Source organism: Aquarana catesbeiana, linkage group LG03, assembly GCF_042186555.1.
Source record: "Aquarana catesbeiana isolate 2022-GZ linkage group LG03, ASM4218655v1, whole genome shotgun sequence".
Taxonomy (NCBI): domain Eukaryota; kingdom Metazoa; phylum Chordata; class Amphibia; order Anura; family Ranidae; genus Aquarana; species Aquarana catesbeiana.
Genome location: NC_133326.1, coordinates 655,539,759 through 655,561,758, shown reverse-complemented (window position 1 = coordinate 655,561,758; position 22,000 = coordinate 655,539,759). Strand labels below are relative to the sequence as shown.

At 44.7% G+C, this 22,000-nt stretch overlaps 1 protein-coding gene across 7 annotated transcripts in view; it reads left to right on the top strand.

Moving 5' to 3' along the window:
- CACNA1A (calcium voltage-gated channel subunit alpha1 A) overlaps window positions 1–22,000 on the top strand; it is a 363,579-nt gene that overhangs the window by 130,086 nt on the left and 211,493 nt on the right. For all 7 annotated transcript variants that reach the window (XM_073622743.1, XM_073622741.1, XM_073622739.1 and 4 more), the window contains 7 exons: window positions 5,134–5,265; window positions 5,546–5,618; window positions 5,706–5,823; window positions 14,970–15,037; window positions 15,119–15,225; window positions 16,135–16,935; window positions 17,581–17,996. In XM_073622743.1, the coding sequence (XP_073478844.1) occupies window positions 5,134–5,265; window positions 5,546–5,618; window positions 5,706–5,823; window positions 14,970–15,037; window positions 15,119–15,225; window positions 16,135–16,935; window positions 17,581–17,996 (1,715 nt within the window). The remainder of the gene's footprint in view (window positions 1–5,133; window positions 5,266–5,545; window positions 5,619–5,705; window positions 5,824–14,969; window positions 15,038–15,118; window positions 15,226–16,134; window positions 16,936–17,580; window positions 17,997–22,000) is intronic.

Here is a 22,000-nt window from a genome sequence, read left to right as displayed (position 1 = left end):
CAGAGAGAAATCACACTAATGCCGCGTACACACGAGCGGACTTCTCGTCGGACTGAACCCCAAAGGACTTTTCAACGGAGTTCCGACGGAGTTCCAACGAAACGGACTTGCCTACACACGATCACACCAAAGTCCGATCGTTTCGAACGTGATGACGTACGACCGGACTAGAAAAGGAAGGATAGCTAGTAGCTAGGGATGCAACGGATCAAAAAACTCACGGTTCGGATCGTTCCTCGGATCAGAGTCACGGATCGGATCATTTTCGGATCAACAAAAAAAAAAATATATCCACATCTCCCCCACTGTAATATATCCACATCTCCCCCACTGTAATACATCCACATGTCCCCCCCCCCCCACTGTAATACATCCACATGTCCCCCCCACTGTAATACATCCACATGTCCCCCCCACTGTAATACATCCACATCTCCCCCCCACTGTAATACATCCACATCTCCCCCCCACTGTAATACATCCACATCTCCCCCCCACTGTAATACATCCACATGTCCCCCCACTGTAATACATCCACATGTCCCCCCCACTGTAATACATCCACATGTCCCCCCCACTGTAATACATCCACATCTCCCCCCCACTGTAATACATCCACATCTCCCCCCCACTGTAATACATCCACATGTCCCCCCACTGTAATACATCCACATGTCCCCCCACTGTAATACATCCACATGTCCCCCCCACTGTAATACATCCACATGTCCCCCCCACTGTAATACATCCACATGTCCCCCCCCCACTGTAATACATCCACATCTCCCCCCCACTGTAATACATCCACATCTCCCCCCCACTGTAATACATCCACATGCCCCCCCCCCCCACTGTAATACATCCACATGTCCCCCCACTGTAATACATCCACATCTCCCCCCACTGTAATACATCCGCATGTCCCCCCCACTGTAATACATCCACATGTCCCCCCACTGTAATACATCCACATGTCCCCCCCACTGTAATACATCCACATGTCCCCCCCACTGTAATACATCCACATGTCCCCCCACTGTAATACATCCGCATGTCCCCCCCACTGTAATACATCCACATCTCCCCCCCACTGTAATACATCCACATCTCCCCCCCACTGTAATACATCCACATGTCCCCCCCACTGTAATACATCCACATGTCCCCCCCACTGTAATACATCCACATGTGTCCCCCCCACTGTAATACATCCGCATGTCCCCCCACTGTAATACATCCGCATCTCCCCCCCACTGTAATATATCCACATGTCCCCCCCCCACTGTAATACATCCACATGTCCCCCCCACTGTAATACATCCACATGTCCCCCCACTGTAATACATCCACATGTCCCCCCACTGTAATACATCCGCATGTCCCCCCCACTGTAATACATCCACATGTCCCCCCCCACTGTAATACATCCACATGTCCCCCCCACTGTAATACATCCACATGTCCCCCCACTGTAATACATCCACATGTCCCCCCCACTGTAATACATCCACATCTCCCCCCCACTGTAATACATCCACATGTCCCCCCCACTGTAATACATCCACATCTCCCCCCCACTGTAATACATCCACATCTCCCCCCCACTGTAATACATCCACATCTCCCCCCCACTGTAATATATCCACATGTCCCCCCCCCACTGTAATACATCCACATGTCCCCCCCCACTGTAATACATCCACATGTCCCCCCCACTGTAATACATCCACATCTCCCCCCCACTGTAATACATCCACATGTCCCCCCCCCACTGTAATACATCCACCAAGCCAGCCGCCGGACCCACGAGTTGAGGGCGGGGTGATGACGTCAGCACGCAGCTGAGCGCCGCCGGGTGTACCAAGATGGCCGCGGCTCCGGAGCTAGGCCGAAGCCGCAGCCTTTCCTAAAACCCGAGGCCGCGGAGCGCTCCACGGATCGCGGGTGTGCCGATCCGAACAGCCTGGCCCGTTCGGATCACGGATCGGTGACGATCCGTTGCACCCCTACTAGTAGCCAATAGCTGCCCTTGCGCCGTTTTCGGTCCGTCGGACTAGCATACAGACGAATGTTGTTTTCTATAGGAATCGAGTCCGTCGGAAAGATTTAAAACATGTCCTATTTCTAAGGTCCGTCAGATTTTTTGACAGAAAAGGTCCGATGAAGACCACACACGATCGGAATGTCCGACGGACTCGTTCCATCGGACCTTTTCTGCCGGAAAGTCTGCTTGTGTGTACGCGGCATTAGTGCTCTGAATTGAGACAAGTACCCAATATAGAAGGATGTGCTTTGTTCATATTTCATGTCCGAGGTTTACAGCCACAAATGCCATGTACACACGGTCGGATTTTCCGACGGAATTCCGACTGTGTGTAGGCTCCATCGGACGTTTTCCATCGGAATTTCTGTCACACAAAATTTGAGATATGATTTTCCGACAACAATATCCGTTTGTGCAAATTCCGATCGTGTGTACACAATTCCGACACACAAAGTTCCACGCATGCTCAGAATCAAGCAGAAGAGCCGCACTGGCTATTGAACTTCATTTTTCTTGGCTCGTTGTACGTGTTGTACGTCACTGCGTTCTTGGCGATCGGAATTTCTGACAAGATTTGTGTGACCGTGTGTATGCAAGACAGGTTTGAGCCAACATCCGTCGGAAAAAATCCATGGATTTTGTTGTCGAAATGTCCGATTAATGTCCGATCAATGTCCGATCGTGTGTACGGGGCATAAGAGTTATGCTTGTGAATTAGGCTGAGGTTTAAAAGGCTAGCTTCAAGCTGAGATACACACAATAGTATTTTGCTGTGTCATGCATTTTTAATGGTGTGCCAAAACAGTATTGGCCCGTACACACGGTCGGATTTTCCGATGGAAAATGTCCGATCGGAGCGTGGTGTCGGAAATTCCGACCGTGTGTGGGCTCTATCACACATTTTCCATCGGATTTTCCGACACACAAAGTTGGAGAGCAGGAGATAAAATTTTCCGACAACAAAATCCGTTGTCGGAAATTCCGATCGTGTGTACACAAATCCGACGGACAAAGTGCCACGCATGCTCAGAATAAATAAAGAGATGAAAGCTATTGGCCACTGCCCCGTTTATAGTCCCGACGTACGTGTTTTACGTCACCGCGTTCAGAACGATCGGATATTCCGACAACTTTGTGTGACCGTGTGTATGCAAGACAAGTTTGAGCCAACATCCGTCGGAAAAAATCCCAGGATTTTGTTGTCGGAATGTCTGAACAAAGTCCAACCGTGTGTACGCCCTATAAGACAACGCACCTGTGTTTTGGCATACCACAATGCACGGTAATCCACCATCGTGGTGCTCTGCGCCGGAGGTGCTGTTTTTTTATACATTCTGCTGTGTTGGCAGCCCATCTATTTGATGCATAATACCCATTAATATACATGTCGTATCTCAAAAAAAAAACTGATCGGAAAGTAGTAGAGGGGGCCTAAAGGTTGGAATTAAGGTTATGTTTAATTAATTAGGAGTCAACTCATTTTGTATGTGGTCCCTATGTACATAAAGAATTTTTAGATATATGAAGAAAATTGTGTGTTTTTTTTTTCCCATCCCCAACCCTTGTTCCTCTTTAGGCAGAGCTTGTGATACACATGCAGTGGTATAGCCACTAGATGGGGCTGTGCCCTTTTGTGTTACTTAGTGTCCATTCTGCCAGAGGCAGCAGCTATACCCATATGTAGATGATTAGAGTTCTATGGGAATGTTTGACCATTCTTCCAGAAGTGCATTTGTGAGGTCAGGCACTGATGTTGGATGAGAAGGCCTGGCTCACTGTCTCCACTCTAATTCATCCCAAAGGTGTTCTATCGGGTTGAGGTCAGGACTCTGTGCAGGCCAGTCATGTTCCTCTACCCCAAACGCGCTCATCTATGTCTTTATGGACCTTGCTTTGTGTACTGGTCCAAATCATTTGGTGGAGGGGGGATTATGGTGTGGGGTTGTTTTTCAGGGGTTGGGTTTAGCCCCTTAGTTCCAGTGAAGGGAACTCTTAAGGTGTCAGCATACCAAGACATTTTGAACAATTTCATGCTCCCAACTCTGTGGAAACAGTTTGGGGATGGCCCCTTCCTGTTCCAACATGACTGCACACAGAGCACAAAGCAAGGTCCATAAAGACATGGATGAGCGAGTTTGGGGTGGAAGAATTTGACTGGCCTGCACAGAGTCCTAACCTCAACCCGATAGAACACATTTGGGTTGAATTTGAGCGCAGACTGCGAGCCAGGCCTTCTCATTCACATCAGTGCCTGACCTCACAAATGCGCTTCTGGAAGAATGGTCAAACATTCCCATAGACACACTCCTAAACCTTGTGGACAGCCTTTCCAGAAGAGTTGAAGCTGTTATAGCTGTAAAGGGTGGGCCAACTCAATAATGAACCCTACGGACTAATGCCCCGTACACACGGTCGGACATTGATCAGACATTCCGACAACAAAATCCATGGATTTTTTCCGACGGATGTTGGCTCAAACTTGTCTTGCACACACACGGTCACACAAAGTTGTCAGAAAATTTGATCGTTCTGAGCGCAGTGACGTAAAAAATGTACGTCGGGACTATAAACGAGGCAGTAGCCAATAGCTTTCGTCTCTTAATTTATTCTGAGCATGCGTGGCACTTTGTGCGTCGGATTTGTGTACACACGATCGGAAATTTCCAACAACGGATTTTGTTGTCGGAAAATTTTATAGCCAGCTCTCAAACTTTGTGTGTCGGAAATTCCGATGGAAAATGTGTGATGGAGCCCAAACACAGTCGGAATTTCCGACAACAAGGTCCTATCACACATTTTCCGTCGGAAAATCCGACCGTGTGTACGGGGCATAAGACTGGGATGCCATTAAAGTTCATGTGCGTGTAAAGGCAGGCGGCCCAATACTTTTGACAATATAGTGTATATCTCAGTATCTCTACATATACCTTGCTTTTAGAAGCCTGCGAAAAGTTGGTTATGATAAATGATAAAAGGGTTATCTGATATCGCCTTATTAGATGCAAAGCTCATTAAACATTATTAAGGTGTGTCTTTCTCTTCCATTTTTGTCTTATTCTTTTTTTTTTTTACTTTTTTTTTATGTGCAGATATTGGGCATCTCTCCGTAACCTGGTGATCTCCCTCCTGAGCTCAATGAAATCCATCATCAGCTTGCTATTCCTGCTCTTCCTTTTCATTGTGGTCTTTGCCTTACTGGGGATGCAGCTGTTTGGTGGACAGTAAGTAGTAGCTTTATGTGCAAAGAGGGATATGTGATGGTGAGGTGACGTTATGTTCACCTGTGTTCTCTAGTAGCGGACGGGAAAAAAAAAAGAAAAAGCTGGAGGCACAAGACTTCTGGGAAGGACAAAAGCTAAAGATAGGTGACAGGTGTCATGTGACTTTCTCTGGTTTACCTTCTGCGGATCCGTCTGTCTGGCCACCGGGTACTTACAGTAATAGCTGTGCATAATAGCTTTGTACTCCACATTTACATCTCTTTTTTTTTTTTTTTAACAGGTTTAACTTTGATGACAAAACCCCCTCTACAAACTTTGATAGCTTTCCTGCAGCAATAATGACTGTGTTCCAGGTATGGGAACTGGTTATGTATATGTTACCATTATGCACTTTTATCTATTTTTACTAAATCAACCTTCCTGGTTTTTCTCACTTCTAGATACTGACTGGAGAGGACTGGAATGAAGTAATGTATGATGGCATCAAGGCTCAGGGTGGGGTCAAATCAGGCATGGTGTTCTCCATCTACTTCATCATTCTGACTCTTTTTGGAAACTGTATCCTTCATAAATCCTTCCATTACCACTGTCCACAGAATCCAGCTTATAAAGAATTAAATATGTTATAGGTCAGTGATGGCGAACCTTGGCACCCCAGATGTTTTGGAACTACATTTCCCATGGTGCTCATCTACTCTACACTGCAGAGTGCATGAGCATCATGGGAAATGTAGTTCCAAAACATCTAGGGTGCCAAGGTTCGCCATCACTGTTATAGGTTAACAAACCTGTATTGCAGTCTGCAGCCCAAGATCAAGTTATTCCCCCTGTTGTGAGCTGCTATCTTCTCCCTTGCATGCCACAGAGAAGGTAAAACATATAGAAAAACACGGGGGGGGGGGGCGCACCGACCTTGCGCATTACCAAAAATACATTTTATTTAAATGAAAACAAGAGTCATACTCACAAACAAGCTCTAAAAGGAAGGCTTAACATTGCTCCAAGAATTCGGAACTGTGTCTTCTTGACACTTGCAACCTGGACCGGGTATTAGGAGGAACCAGATGGTATCGCAAACGGCTTACGCATTACGAGGGAATACCCTCTTCATCAGATCCTCGGGCTATCGCTGTGGCTCTTTTTAGACTATTTTTTATTCATTTTTGTATTAGCGCTACACTTATTTTTGTTTTCTGATTTATGCACATATCCTACAGGCTGTGTTAGCTGCTTAGTGTTTAGGGCAGCGCGGAATTATTTGTTTTGTATCGCTGGGCCTCTGACGAAGAGGGTACTCCCTCGTAACGCGTAACTGGTTTGCGATACCATCTGGTTCCTCCTAATACCCGGTCCAGGTTGCAGGTATCTAGAAGACACAGTTCCGAATTCTTGGAGCAATGTTAAGCCTTCTTTTTAACGTTTGTTTGTGAGTATGACTCTTGTTTTTATTTAAATAAAAATTTATTTTTGGTAATGCGCAAGGTTGGTGCGCCCTCTCTGTTTTTCTATATGTTTCAGCTCTAAGGATATCCATTGTTCTGAGGAGGGCAGCAAGACCTTCAACTTTCCATATTTTATCCAAAGGGTTGGCTACACCACTTACATATGGACTTGTTTTGTATAACAGAGAAGGTATAGACAGGCTGTCAATTACAGCTGCAAGTCCAAGACACCTCTGCTCTTCCTGTGGCAGTCCTGTGCCACCTCTCTCTGCATACATTAGCACTACCAATGCAGGCTTAGCTACTTACTTTTAACAAATCATTCAGATTGGCATATTACTAACAGTACTGTTTAGCAGTGGCGTCTGGTGCTCAATATTGGCGGCAAAACCAATGGCAGCCCAAGAACCCCCCCCCGCGGGAGATGGACGGGAAGGCAGATGAGAAGGATACCGGGTAGGGTTGCCACCTCATCCCTTTAAACCCAAAAACATATTTATTACACAGGTTCTGTGGCTGATTAAAGTGGAGTTCTACCAAAAGTGGAACTTACGCTTATTTGCCCCCCCCCTTCGTTGCCACATTTGGTACCTTTCAGGGGGGAGGGGTGAACGGATACCTGTTTTTTTCTCTCGGAAGTTCGGCCCCCTCTTCCTTCCTCCACCGCCAGGCCAATTAGAAAGCGCAGCAGGGAACGTCTGTGAAGCCGCAAAGGTATGAGTATGACTCTTGTTTTTATTTAAATAAAATTCATTGTATTTAAATAAAAACAGTTCTAAGGATATCCAATGTTCTGAGGAGGGCAGCAAAAACCGAAAAGGCTTCACTGCCGGTTTCCCTTAGGCTGCATTCACACTACAGCATTTTGAATGGCGGCCAGATTTTCCGCGGATCTGCCCGCGATTTGACAGCGCCGAGGTGTGAATGACAAAATGCGGGACTCGCAATCGAGATGCCATTCATTTGAATGACACCTCAAATCGTGGTGCAGGTCTGCCGCTATTGTCGCACGATAAAATGTGCTGCAATCACAGGATGCATGTCACCCCAAAGTAGCTCCTGAGCTATTTTTCGGCGACATGCATCCCGCGGTGTGGGTTGCCGCGATTGCAGCACGTTTTATCATGCGACAATCGTGGCAGACCCACAATGCAATTTGGGGTGTCATTCAAATGAATGGCATCTCTAATGCCAGTCCCGCGTTTTGTCATTTACACCTCGGCGCTGTCAAATCGCGGGCAGATCCGCTGCAAATCTGGCCGCTATTCAAAGTGCTGTAGTGTGAATGCAGGCTAAGTGAAGATAGCGGCGGCAGCACCCGACAGCCGATCCGAAGATAAGATGGGGTGCCGACATTGCGGGCTCCCTGGACAGGTAAGTGTCCTTATATTATAAGTACAGTATTTGTAGCTGCTGACTACATGCTGGAACACCTCTTTAAGGTGGTAATTAAACTCACTTGGTGCCTTATCTGGATTAGATTAGCCTCAGAACCTGTGTATTTCATATGTGTTCGGGTTTAAAGGGATGAGGTGGCTGCTCCTCGCTCCAGCTACTCCTCGCTCCGGGGCCGTTCTCCTCTTGGCCGAACAGGAAGTGGGTCCTGAGACCCGAACGGTCGGGAGTCCTAAGACTTCCTGGCCAATCGGATCTCAGGACCCGCTTCCTGATTGGCCGCCAGGAGGATCAGGAAGACAAAAGCGAATATTAATTTGCTATTGTTACACGAATGGATGGGCCCAGGGCATAGTACTCTGCATCTCAAGCCCACCCTTTCTTGAAGCCAATTCGAGCTTCAGGCTCTAATCGTGTGCTTAAAAAAAAGAAAAAAACATTAAAATCCATTCGTCTGGCGCCCTGCATGTAGATTAGGGGGGCGGAGCCCCTGCACGCCTTATGGATGGGCCGCCACTGCTGTTTAGTCTGCTTAGTTTGCACATTTTGGGGAAAGGCGGAGAGGACTGGAAAGGTGCCACTATGTTTACATGAAAAGGTTTACATTAGGCTTTCCTTAAAGCTAAACTGCAGGCAGATACAGTATCTCACAAAAAATTAGTACAACCTTCACATTTTTGAAAATATTTTGTTATATCTTCTCATGTGACAACACTGAAGAAATGACACTTTGCTACAATGTAAAGTAGTGAGTGTACAGCTTGTATAACTCAACACACAGCCATTATTGTCTAAACCACTGGCAACAAATGTGAGTTACACCCCTAAGTGAAAATGTCCAAATTGGGCCCAATTAGCCATTTTCCCTCCCCAGTGTCATGTGACCCGTTAGTGTTACAAGGTCTCAGGTGTGAATGGGGAGCAGGTGTGTTAAATTTGGTGTTATCTCTCTCACTCTCTCATACTGGTCACTGGCAGTTCAACATGGCACCTCATGGCAAAGAACTCTCTGAGGATCTGAAAAAAAAAATGTTGCTCTACATAAAGATGACCTAGGCTATAAGAAGATTGCCAAGACCCTGAAACTGAGCTGCAGCACGGTGGCCAAGACCATACAGGACAGGTTCCACACAGAACAGGCCTCACCATGGTCGACCAAAGAAGTTGAGTGCACGTGCTCAGTGTCATATCCAGAGGTTGTCTTTGGGAAATAGACGTATGAGTGCTGCCAGCATTGCTGCAGAGGTTGAAGGGGTGGGGGGTCAGCCTGTCAGTGCTCAGACCATACGCTGCACACTGCATCAAATTGGTCTGTATGGCTGTTGTTTCATAAGGAAGTCTCTTCTAAAGATGATGCACAAGAAAGCCCCTTGAACAGTTTGCTGAAGACAAACAGACTAAGGTCATGGGTTACTGAAACCATGTCCTGTGGTCTGATGAGACCAAGATAAACTTTTTTGGTTCAGATGGTGTCAAGCGTGTGTGGCGGCAACCAGGTGAGGAGTACAAAGACAAGTGTGTCTTGCCTACAGTCAAGCATGGTGGTGGGAGTGTCATGGTCTGGGGCTGCATGAGTGCTGCCGGCACTGGGGAGCTACAGTTCATTGAGGGAACCATGAATGCCAACATGTACTGTGACATACTGAAGCAGAGCATGATCCCCTCCCTTTGGAGACTGGGCCGCAGGGCAGTATTCCAACCTGATAATGACCCCAAACACACCTCCAAGACGACCACTGCCTTGGTGATTGACTGGCCAAGCATAAACCCTATTGAGCATCTGTGGGGCATCCTCAAACGGAAGGTGGAGGAGCGCAAGGTCTCTAACATCCACCAGCTCCGTGATGTCGTCATGGAGGAGTGGAAGAGGACTCCAGTGCCAACCTGTGAAGCTCTGGTGAACTCCATGCCCAAGAGGGTTAAGGCAGTGCTGGAAAATAATGGTGGTCACACAAAATATTGACACTTTGGGCCCAATTTGAACATTTTCACTTAGGGGTGTACTCACTTTTGTTTCCAGCAGTTTAGACATTAATGACTGTGTGTTGAGTTATTTTGAGGGGACAGCAAATTTACACTGTTATACAAGCTGTACACTCACTACTTTACATTGTAGCAAAGTGTCATTTCTTCAGTGTTGTCACATGAAAAGATATAATAAAATATTTACAAAAATGTGAGGGGTGTACTCACTTTTGTGAGATGGTGTATAAAAATTCATGTATTTGTGGATTGTATTCAATAAAGAACCAATTAAGGCTCGATTCTTATATGTTCGCCCAAGGTTTCCCTGCATTTTTTAAAAGGAGTCTGGTGCAGTTTCGTTTTACTTGAAATCACACCTGAGCCGGACTGAAACGCACAGGACTCTTTTTAAAAACGGACCGCGGCGGGCCCACAATTATGTTACTCGGCACCATAGAGAAGGTTGCCGGTTCACAGGTCACGCAAATTATATGCAGCTCAAAATGCATCCAGTTCGCATTTACAGTATGTGAACCAGCAGCCTGAAAGCGGAGGTTCACCCACAATTGGCACTTTTCAGGGGGGGGGGGTGTCTTTGACAGGTATCCTGTTCCCACTTCCGGGAGCCCGGGCTGTGGCCCGTTACATCACCGTGGAGCTCCCTCCTCCTCTCCCTTGCAGGCCCTTGCACTACATAGTTGAAGGTAAATATTTTACAAGAAAATTGTATAATGTATGGCCAGCTTAACTGATTTGGCATCAGCCCATTGTAATCCCTTGTACAGTAGAACCTTTACTGGGAGAGGAGGCGGGGGCAGCATTATGGACCAATCAAATGTGCTGCAGCGCATGCTGACTTGGGGAGAGTGAGCAGAGAAAGTAACATATCAATAAGCTTGTGCCTGATACATATTATGAGATTATCGGACAAATGATGGTCTGTTTTTTTATTGCATGCTAGTCTCATATCGAAAACAAAGAGGTTACTAAAGTTACAAAAATTCTCGTACAACAGAATAAAAATTCGGAAGTGATGTCATGTGTTGTATTTGTATTGTATTTTTGGACGACAACTGTACTGATTAAACGAAAATCGTACGATCTGGTATTGTACTAGAACATTTTTCATGCTTGTCCCATCGAATAATTTCACATGAATTGTGGTGCTCGGCTTATGAAAGCTGTGTACTAACGATCAGATTATCGTGCGATCAATTTGAAAGCAGTATTTTTCGTACAATTTTCTGATCGTGTGTACGGGCCATTGATTGTCTAATCGCAGGCTGAATTTCTTAATTGCGTTACAGAATAGTTAGGTCACCAACCTAGCTCTACCAAATCCTTTAGTAGATAAAACAATTCAGGTATATGATTTTAATTGTGCATTTAATTGTGTGTCATGAGGTCAGGTTTAGCCCCCGGTCACACCAAAATCGACTTTGAAATCATGCGACTTCACTTGAAAGTCCCGCATGTCAGTGCGACTTCAGGTGAGACTTGGCTGACATCTGTGCGATTTCATGCACAGATGCCTATGCAAGTCGCACCTGGAATCGTCAAAAATAGTGTAGGAACTTCTTTATAAAATCGGTGCAGCACCGCAAAGTTGGTTTTGCAGCAGTCTGAATAGTTCCATTGCCGATAATAGGGTGTGACTTGTCATGCGATTTGGGCCTGTCCAATGGCATGACAAGTCGCACCGGTGTGACTGGGGGCTCAAAGGTTTCATGGACAAGCCATGTGTAATGTCATACAATTGCAATTGTCTTGGCAGTTATAAGATGATATTCTAGGAACCTCTGTGCCTCTGTAAATAGTGTGCAAAATAGAGTGTTGTAGGGTGCTGTACATCTCCTGTTTCCAAATGGAAAATAGTAAAGCGGTTCAAATATAGTTGGGTTGACTACCTTCTACTTGCTATGTCTTACCAATGTGCAGCCCTCCTAGAGGGCATGATCTGTTTAATGCATTTACTGCTGGATGATGCTCACCGTTGTCGAGGTGCCCACCATGGTTCCTCAGTTAGAGGAATACCAATCTGTGTGTAGGCACCCCAAACCTGGTTAGCTATGCCTCAGAAGTGGAATACTTCCCAAGAGGAGGATCATTCTCCTTTAGCCTTATGGTTAGTCACCCAACCTCCCACCACCCTACCTAAGGCCCTGTGGAAGCTTAATGCCTTTTGGCTTAAGCTGTTCACCTCACAGGACCGTATAGCCACCCGAATTGATGAGTTCTTCTGGTCCCATTGTCACTATGCAGATCATATACAGAAATGGGAGACATTTAAGGCATACCTTGGGGGGTGTTCATTATGGAAATTTAACTTGTCAAGCGGAACTACTCTGCTCTGCTTGAACAATTAGGGGATCAGGTACGACCGCTGGAACTGGGATATGTTACTGATCCATCAGACTCTGCAAGGGAGGCATGGATGTCGGCTCAGGACTCTCTGGACTGTCTGAGCTCCTCCGCTGCAGAACAGAAACTGTTCTGATGGGCCTGGAGGCGCAGGTGTTTCACAAATCCAATAAACAGATGCCTACTCATTCACTAATTCAAAAAATATGGAACAAGGGCAAGCAGGTGCAGGGAGTGCAGGGGTTCACTGAATACAGCCCTATCTGGAATAACCTCCCCTATGCTGAACTGGCTAAGCTACGTCAAGGGCCCAGGTGGAGAGCCTTTGGGATGTCTCTTTTGTCCCATATATTCCGTAATGGCAAGCTGAAGTCCTTCCCTGAACTACAAAGTCAGTTTAATCTACCTCCCACCATGCTTTATTCCTACCAGCTCCGGCATGCAGTGGTTATGTCGTCTATCCCTATCTTCCACCTATTGCAGTCTAGCACTGAAACGAAGGGCATTTTATCGCACTGTTACCAAATGTTGCTGACACACCATCTGAGGGCGCACCCCATTAAGGCAGTTTCCCTGTGGGAAAGGGACCTGGGACCACTCACGGGAGACCAGTGGGATAAAGCATTGCAATCAATCTCTACCTGCTCTTTAAATGTTGCACAAAAAGTATCACAATTATACATTGTACTCAGGGTGCACTACACCCCGCAAAAGCTCCACAAGATGGGCAGGCTGGCAGACCCCTTGTGTGGTAGGTGTGGGCAGCACAATGGGGACCTTATCCATCTCCTCTGTCGATGCCCAAAGCTTCACCGTTACTGGAGTAAGGTACTTGGAACATTCAACCGGGTGTTCCAAACTGCTGTACCTCTAAGCCCAATTCACTGTATACTGGGAGTTCTGCATGAGGTGATCCCAGAGGAGATGTTGAGGACTGCATTCTCCAGGGGCGCTGTTTCAGGCCCAAAAGCGTATTCTGATGGGTTGGAAATCGACCTCACCGCCCATTGTTGCATCGTGGATAACACACATGGGAAACACCCTTGTTATGGAAAGATATATCTATCAACACAGGGGGAGCCCGGGTAGATTTGAACGTATTTGGTCACCATGGTTAGATACTCCAGGACTGAGCCCCAGGGAATTGATGATGTCCAGGCTTCTACAATGCCCTACACAATGTAACGGTTGTACTAAATTTATGAACAAGTTTTGACGTTATAAGATCTCGGTTAGTATTTATAATACTTTTGAAAACGCTATGATAACCATGATATGTAAATGTAGATTTCTGCAAATGCAATGTATGTACAGGGGAAGTTGTTTGCATATGTTTAATAAAAATTTTTTTGATTAAAAAAAAATATATAGTTGGGTTGGTGCAGAGCTCTCAACAAAAACATGTACTAAACTCAAATATACCACCTAAAAGAATTTTTTTCATAAACTTGCTACAGGTGGTTGCCAGTTATTAACCTGTAAAATTGTGAACTATTAACTGATAGTGCCCTTTTGTGTCAAAGGAAGGATACATTTTACAAGAGCCGAATAAAGACCAGCAAAAAGCCACAGCCGGCCTGCAGGCCACAGTTTAAGAGCCACTCCATTACAACATTAACCATAAATGTATATTAGCTTTAAATTACAATATACTGTATATATATATATACACTATATTACCAACTGTATTGGGACACCTGCCTTTACACTGAACTTTAATGGCATCCCAGTCTTAGTCTGTAGGGTTCAATATTGAGTTGGCCCACCCTTTGCAGCTATACCGGGTTCAACTCTTCTGGGAAGGCTGTCCACAAGATTTAGGAGTGTGTCTATGGGAATGTTTGACTATTCTTCCAGAAGCGCATGTGTGAGGTCAGGCACTGATGGTGGATGAGAAGGCCTGGCTCGCAGTCTCCACTCTAATTTGTCCCAAAGGTGTTCTATCGGGTTGAGGTCAGAACTCTGTACAGACCAGTCAAGTTCCTCACCCCAAACTCTTCCTTCCAATGACACAAATGATGCAGCAAAATTCCTTGTCACCAAAAATGGGATATAATTATTCCACCTGACACTAATGATAGGCAAAATTCCTCCCACTGATACAAACAATGAGACAATATTTGTCCCACCAAGAGCAATGGTAGGGCACTATTCTTTGCCGGGAAAAGACAGTGATAATCGCAAGGGAATCCGGCAGGCTGGTTGTACTCAAGTTGATCGATCGATCAACTGGGTACATTCAGCCTGCCCATTAACGGTTCGTATCTCGGCCGGTTCCTGCTGAGCCAGCCGAGATTCAAACTGTGTATGGCCGGCCTTATAGATCCAGGAACCGGCTGCACAGAAAAAGAAAACAGTGAAAAACAGTGGCCTTTATTGCTTAAAAATAGTCTCAATAACATCTTTCTATATCTTGGTTTGACTGATTAGCATCTGAATTCTGCCACTAATATAGCAAATTAAATATAATTGTATGTAATAGGTTTATCTAATTAAATTATGTGACAGCGGGTTGGATGTTCCTTAGCTTATTCTGCACAGACACACTGCTGAATGTCTTCTTGGCTATCGCTGTGGACAATCTGGCCAATGCTCAGGAGTTAACCAAGGTATATTTTGGGTAATGCCTTATGTATAAATTGTTCATAGTATGAATATTATTGCTCTGATGGGCCTTTATCTATCTGCAGGATGAACAGGAGGAAGAGCAGGCTGCCAATCAAAAACTAGCATTACAGAAAGCCAAGGAAGTAGCAGAAGTCAGTCCAGTATCAGCTACTAACATGTCCATAGCAGCGTAAGTGTGTTAGGTTTTCTAAACAAAAGAAAAAAATGTGCATCACAACTACCTATATTTGAGGAAAAATTGCCTTGAATTATTTTTCTTATACATTATTTCAGCTTTTTTTGTCCTTTCTCCTGTCCATTCCCTTTCCATTCCCTTTCCCTTTCTCTTTCCTTTCCTTTCCTTTCCCTTCTCACATTCTAAATTTAGGACCAGTGGCGGCTGGGGGGGGGTTGGCGTTAAACAAACCTGCCCCCCCGCGCCCCATTCGGACCGATCGTGTCTCAGGAGCCGCTTCCTAATTGGCTGGTTGAAGAATCAGGAAGACTATAGCGAATATTAATTTGCTATTGTCACACAACTGGGTGGGCTCAGGGCGCAGTGCAAACAATAGTAATACAAATGGCGGTAATAATATCACTCTCCCAACATTCATGAACAGTGTAAATTCTTCTGGTTTTTAACAAGTAGTTACTTGAAGAACTGAAACCACACCAGTACAAGATAGATTTTTATTAGTTGCTATAAAAATCTAAACTGAAATAAATATATGGGCTGTCATTGCTTACTCAACATTCGATAATGCTAGTTGCATAACTGTTCATTACTTCCTGAGTCACTGTCCTTAAAGAAGTATGCAGGTCAGGTGTTCAGACTTGCCTCTGACTTTGCTGGCTGCATGTTTATTATGTGTCAATGACTCAATACAACCAGGCAACCAGCATTCTAGAAGGATGTAATCAATGGCAACCTACAGTACATACTTATTTGGTTAGCATGAAGAGTAATAAATGTTATAGGTATAGTGAAAACTAACGGTAAGTAGAATAAAAAAATAATGGTAAATGCATGAGCATGTGTTTATAAATGTATTATTTAGAAGAACCTGTTAAACAAAATGTGCATTTTACACTCATGTAGGAAAGAGCAGCAGAAGAACCAGAAGACGGCGATGTCTGTCTGGGAGCAACGTACAAATGAAATGCGTAGGCAGAATTTGATGAACAGTCGGGAGGCCCTATATAGTGAGATGGATCCTGAAGAGCGTTGGAAGATGTCTTTCATGCGTCCAGACGTTAAAACACATCTTGACCGGCCACTGGTCGTAGATCCACAAGAAAACCGTAACAACAACACCAACAAAAGTCGGCCAGGAGAAAGCAAGACACCTTTGGAACAGCGTCTTTCTCACCAACGGGCAGAAGACTATCTGCGCAAGCAAGCACGGTTTCAAGAGCGTGCAAGTCGAGCATATGATATGAGCCAGGAATCTGGCCGTCGGCCTCGGAGCAAAGAACAAGAAATTTCTCGTGATGGGCAGGACATGGGTCTTCAAGACAGGACAGGGGAAGTGGATGGAGGTGTACGACCACCCCAGGATCCACCCAGGAGACACAGAGGTGGAGGAAGCAAAGAGAGTAGGAGTGGTTCCCCTTTGCCACGTGGGGAAAACGATCACCGGAGACACAGGGTGCATCGCAGAACAGGGGAAGAACAAGAATATGTGGGTGTGGGTGGGGGAGGTAGTAGGGGAGGTGGCGGAGGAGGAGAAAGGAGGCCTCGTCATGCAAGGGAGGGTGGAAGAACAAGGGAAGTCAGCGGTGGAGGGGAAAGTGAAGGGCCTGATGGAGAAAGGAGAAGGCGGCATCGCCACACTGCACAATCCACCTATGAGAATGATGTAAAGAGAGACGACAGGGAAAGAAGACATCGGAGACGGAAGTAAGTAATCGAATCACTCATAATAGAGTGAGTTAATAGTTAGTTTCACTAATTGTAACTACTGTCAGATCCTGGTGGGAAGAACTTCATTCTTACTCCTGTCATAGCTGGGAGAGACTTAGCTCACCTTTTCCGTTTAGCAAACTCATTACACTAGTCTAAATCATTTCTTTATATATTCTTATGAACATTTCTTTAGATGACAGATGACAGCATTTCAGTTCCCTGTGGCCTCTTTATGAGGCTATATGCAGTACATAGGCTGGTGACAATAGTGGCTCTCACTTTCATTGGTCACAGGCCTTTTAAATCTAAAAATATTGTGTATGTTCTCTCCATCAAGACAGCAGAAGACCTATCAACTGATTATTACTCCACTCAACTCAAACACTTACTCAAAATCGAAAACACTTTTTTAGTGGAGCCGCCTACCAGTGAGTGTGTGTATATGTTTGTGTCTTAGATTGAACCCCTAGAGCTATCTCCTCCTAAACAAAATGTTATTTACCACCAAAAAGGTGCGATTTGATTGTAAATATAACAATGTAATTGTATAAAGGCTCTTTCTTGGTATTCAACCTCAGTATTTCTACAATCCTTTGTCTTATTTTACTTACTAATAATGGTGATTTTTTGGACTTACAGGGATCCTAATGCTCCAGCTCCCAGTTCTGGCCCAAGTCTTTCCACCACAAGACCCATTCAGGATCGATCTCGCCAGGAGAACCAAAGTCAGCAGCCAGAAAACATGGACAACATCCGCAACAACAAGCTGGTGACCAATGAACCCCCAATGGGGGGAGGAGGAGGCATCAACCACAGCCCAGCCAAAATGGGCAATCACACCAACTGCGCCAATAACAACAGTGTTCCCACTGTCAATTCTGCTCCAAGACGGACGCCACTGCCCACTAATTCTGGCCCTCCCCCCACTGTGCCAGATCCTGCCCAGACACTTAGTAACCCCACTGATGCCTCCAAAGTGACTAAAACTTTAGAGCAGACCACAGTGGATATTACACCACCTTTCCCTGCACCAGTAGAGAATTCTGTTTCACAAGGTAATGTATTTGACTGATACTATCTTATTTTGTGTTTTTTGTTTATTGGTTTGGGTCTGTTAATAATGCATTGCTTTTGGTTCCAACAATTATAAATAATTTAGTTCTGATTTTAAAAAGTGTCACCAACTGCCACATAAAAACAATTAACGACATTGGACATACCTGAGATCCCGGATCATCAACTAATTACTTTTCATTCTTTCTGTCTTGCGACAATGCATTTACAATTCATTATATACTATAATATACAGTGAACCTGTGGCCATGCTGTGGACAGCATATGAAAACGATCCCTCACCGATCTCTGTATCTGCAGATGCTGTGGATCAGTTCATGCCTTAGGGCTTGTTCACACGTGCAGCTGCCCTTGCCGCCCCTCCTAAAACCAATCTATGGTGGATTGTTTTTAAGAGGGTAGCTGGGATATGTCACCTCCTGACTGCCAGTTTTGAGCCTGAAAAGCCTACACTACAACAGTATGCATCCACTTTAATGGGTCGTGTTTTGTAGCAGTACTACCTGTGTCCATAGCTTCCAACTGTCCCTGATTATGAGGGACTGCCCCTGATTTGGAACAAAGTCCCTCTGTCCCTCTTTTCTCCTCATTTGTCCCTCATTTTTGTCCAATCTGTATAGTTGTATATAAAATGCACTATTTATCTTTCAAAAAGTGTTTCCCAGTGCTAAACCTTTCATCCAACTTCTAAATTACTGCATTTGTAAATTTCAAAAGCCAATATAAAGTAATAGTGGTAAAAAAAATACTCGTGAGTTTAACTAATCTTATTTTTTTTTTGTATAATTCTCCTTTAAGGGGGCGTGGCAGGGGTGTCCCTCGTTCCCATCTCAAAAAGTTGGGTGATATGCCTGTGGCTATGATATGGTATTTTTTTTGCTGCCAGGCATCAAAGCTGTAGTATGTGTACCATCCTGTCCAGCTGCCATTGTAGTTTTGTATAAACAAGGCCTTAACCACTTAATGACTGCCTCACATATACAGTCAGGTCCATAAATATTGGGACATTGGCTCTATACACCACCACAATGGATTTGAAATTAAACGAACAAGATGTGCTTTAACTGCAGACTTTCAGCTTTAATTTGATGGTATTTACAGCCAAATCAGGCGAACGGTGTACAAATTACAACAGTTTGGGACAGATTAACAATCATCCATCAAACTTTCACTTTTTAATACTTGGTTGCAAATCCTTTGCAGTCAATTACAGCCTGAAGTCTGGAACGCATAGACAATACCAGACGTTGGGTTTCATCCCTGGTGATGCTCTGCCAGGCCTCTACTGCAACTGTCTTCAGTTCCTGCTTGTACTTGGGGCATTTTCCCTTCAGTTTTGTCTTCAGCAAGTGAAATGCATGCTCAATCGGATCCAGGTCAGGTGATTGAATTGGCCGTTGCATAACATTCCACTTCTTTCCCTTAAAAAACTCTTTGGTTGCTTTCGCAGTATGCTTTGGGTCATTGTCCATCTGCACTGTGAAGTGCCGTCCAATGAGTTCTGAAGCATTTTGCAGAATATGAGCAGATAATATTGCCCAAAACACTTCAGAATTCATCCTGCTGCTTTTGTTAGCAGCCACATCATCAATAAATACAAGAGAACCAGTTCCATTGGCAGCCATACATACCCACGCCATGACACTACCACCACCATGCATCACTGATGAGGTGGTATACTTTGGATCATGAGCAGTTCCTTTCCTTTTCCATACTCTTCTCTTCCAATCACTCTGGTACAAGTTGATCTTGGTCTCATCTGTCCATAGGATGTTGTTCCAGAACTGTGAAGGCTTTTTTAGATGTTGTTTGACAAATTAATCGGGCCTTCCTGTTTTTGAGGCTCACCAATGGTTTACATCTTGTGGTGAACCCTCTGTATTGACTCTGGTGAAGTCTTCTCTTGATTGTTGACTTTGACACACATACACCTACCTTCTGGAGAGTGTTCTTGATCTGGCCAACTGTTGTGAAGGGTGTTTTCTTCACCAGGGAAAGAATTCTTCAGTCATCCACCACAGTTGTTTTCCGTGGTCTTCCGGGCCTTTTGGTGTTGCTGAGCTCACCGGTGCGTTCTTTTTTTTTAAGGATGTTCCAGACAGTTGATTTGGCCACACCTTATGTTTTTGCTATCTCTCTGATGGGTTTGTTTTGTTTTTTCAGCCTAATGATGGCTTGCTTCACTGTTAGTGACAGCTCTTTGGATCTCATATTGAGAGTTGACAGCAACAGATTCCAAAGGCAAATAGCACACTTGAAATGAACTCTGGACCTTTTACCTGCTCCTTGTAAATGGGATAATGAGGGAATAACACACACCTGGCCATGGAACAGCTGAGCAGCCAATTTTCCCATTACTTTTGGTCCCTTAAAAAGTGGGAGGCACATATACAAACTGTTGTAATTCCTACACCATTCACCTGATTTGGATGTAAATACCCTCAAATTAAAGATGAAAGTCTGCAATTAAAGCACATCTTGTTCCTTATATTCACATCCATTGTGGTGGTGTATAGAGCCAAAAAGATTAGAATTGTGTTGATGTCCCAATATTTATGGACCTGACTGTATATACTGCGGCAGGGTGGCCCTTAAGCGCAAAATCATGTACCTGTATGTGATTCCTCTGCTCAGATCTGGGGCGTGTGGTGCCACCAGAACCCAGCTCCCGCTGTTATTGGACACAGCGGGAGCCAATCAGCGGGTCTGGCCATTGCGCCCTGCCGGGACCCGCCGATTGTTCACAGGTGAGGCATGTAAACAAAGCTTCTGTGGGGGGCGAAAAGTGGAGATCTAGTGTTTCTGCTAAGCAGAAACACAGATCTCTGTTTTCCTCCAGTCACAGCATTCCCCCCACAGTTAGAAAGCACTCCCTAGGAGCACACTTAACCCTTTGATTGTCCCTGATATTAACCCCTGCCACTGTCATTTATACAGTGACTGCATTTTTTTTAGCACTGTTCACTATACTGGTGTCACTGATCCCCAAAAAGTGTCGCTTAGTGTTAGATTTGTCCACATGTCACGCTAAAAATTAGTTGACTGCCGCGATTACTAGTAAAAACAATATATAAAAAAAAAAAGTCCATAAGTCTATCCCATAGTTTTGTAGACACTATAACTTTTGCGCAAACCAATCAATATACGCTTATTGGGATTTTTTTACCAAAAACATGTAGCAGAATACATATTGGCCTAAACTGATGAAGAAATTAGATTTTTTCAATTTTTTTTAATGGATGTTTTATAGCAGAAAGTAAAAAACATAGCTTTTTTCAAAATTGTTGTTTTTTTTGTTTATAGCGAAAAAAATAAAAACCACAGAGGTGATCAAATACCACCAAAAGAAAGCTCTATTTGTAGGGAAAAAAGGACAGAAATTTTATTTGGGTACAGTGTCGCACGACCGCGCAATTGTCAGTTAAAGCAACGCAGTACCGCAAAAAATGGCCTGATCAGGAAGGGAGTAAAAGCTTCCGGAGCTGAAGTTCACAACAGAAGTATAGAAATTGCAGCTCATCTTCTCCTGCCTTTTATGGCAGCAAGGCCTTGGCAGCATGGCAGCCTTTTAATGTAAACTAACAGCAGGTGCTTTAGGGCTCATGCATACAGGACATTTTTACAGCTGCTGTTAGGGGGCATTTGACTTTTTTTAACTGCCTCTAAAAGCCCCTCCATGTTTGCCTATGCGTCCATGCACACATAAACTGTTAGAGGCGTTTGGAGGCTTAAGCTTTAAGTGGCCATAAAAAAAAAAAACAGCCAGCCTGTGCTTCTAGAAGCAGTAAAAATGAGCTGTAAAAACAAAAAACGCCCAAAAGCGCAGCTAAACATGGCTGAACACGTCAGGCCGCATTTAGCTGTGTTTGATGTTTTTAGGTGTTTTTACATTATAGAGAGTGTTTTCAATAAAAAAGCACCCAAAAACGCTAATGTGGGAAAACGCGAGTAAGCGGGCATTTTTAGTGCTGCTGTAGCGCTGGCG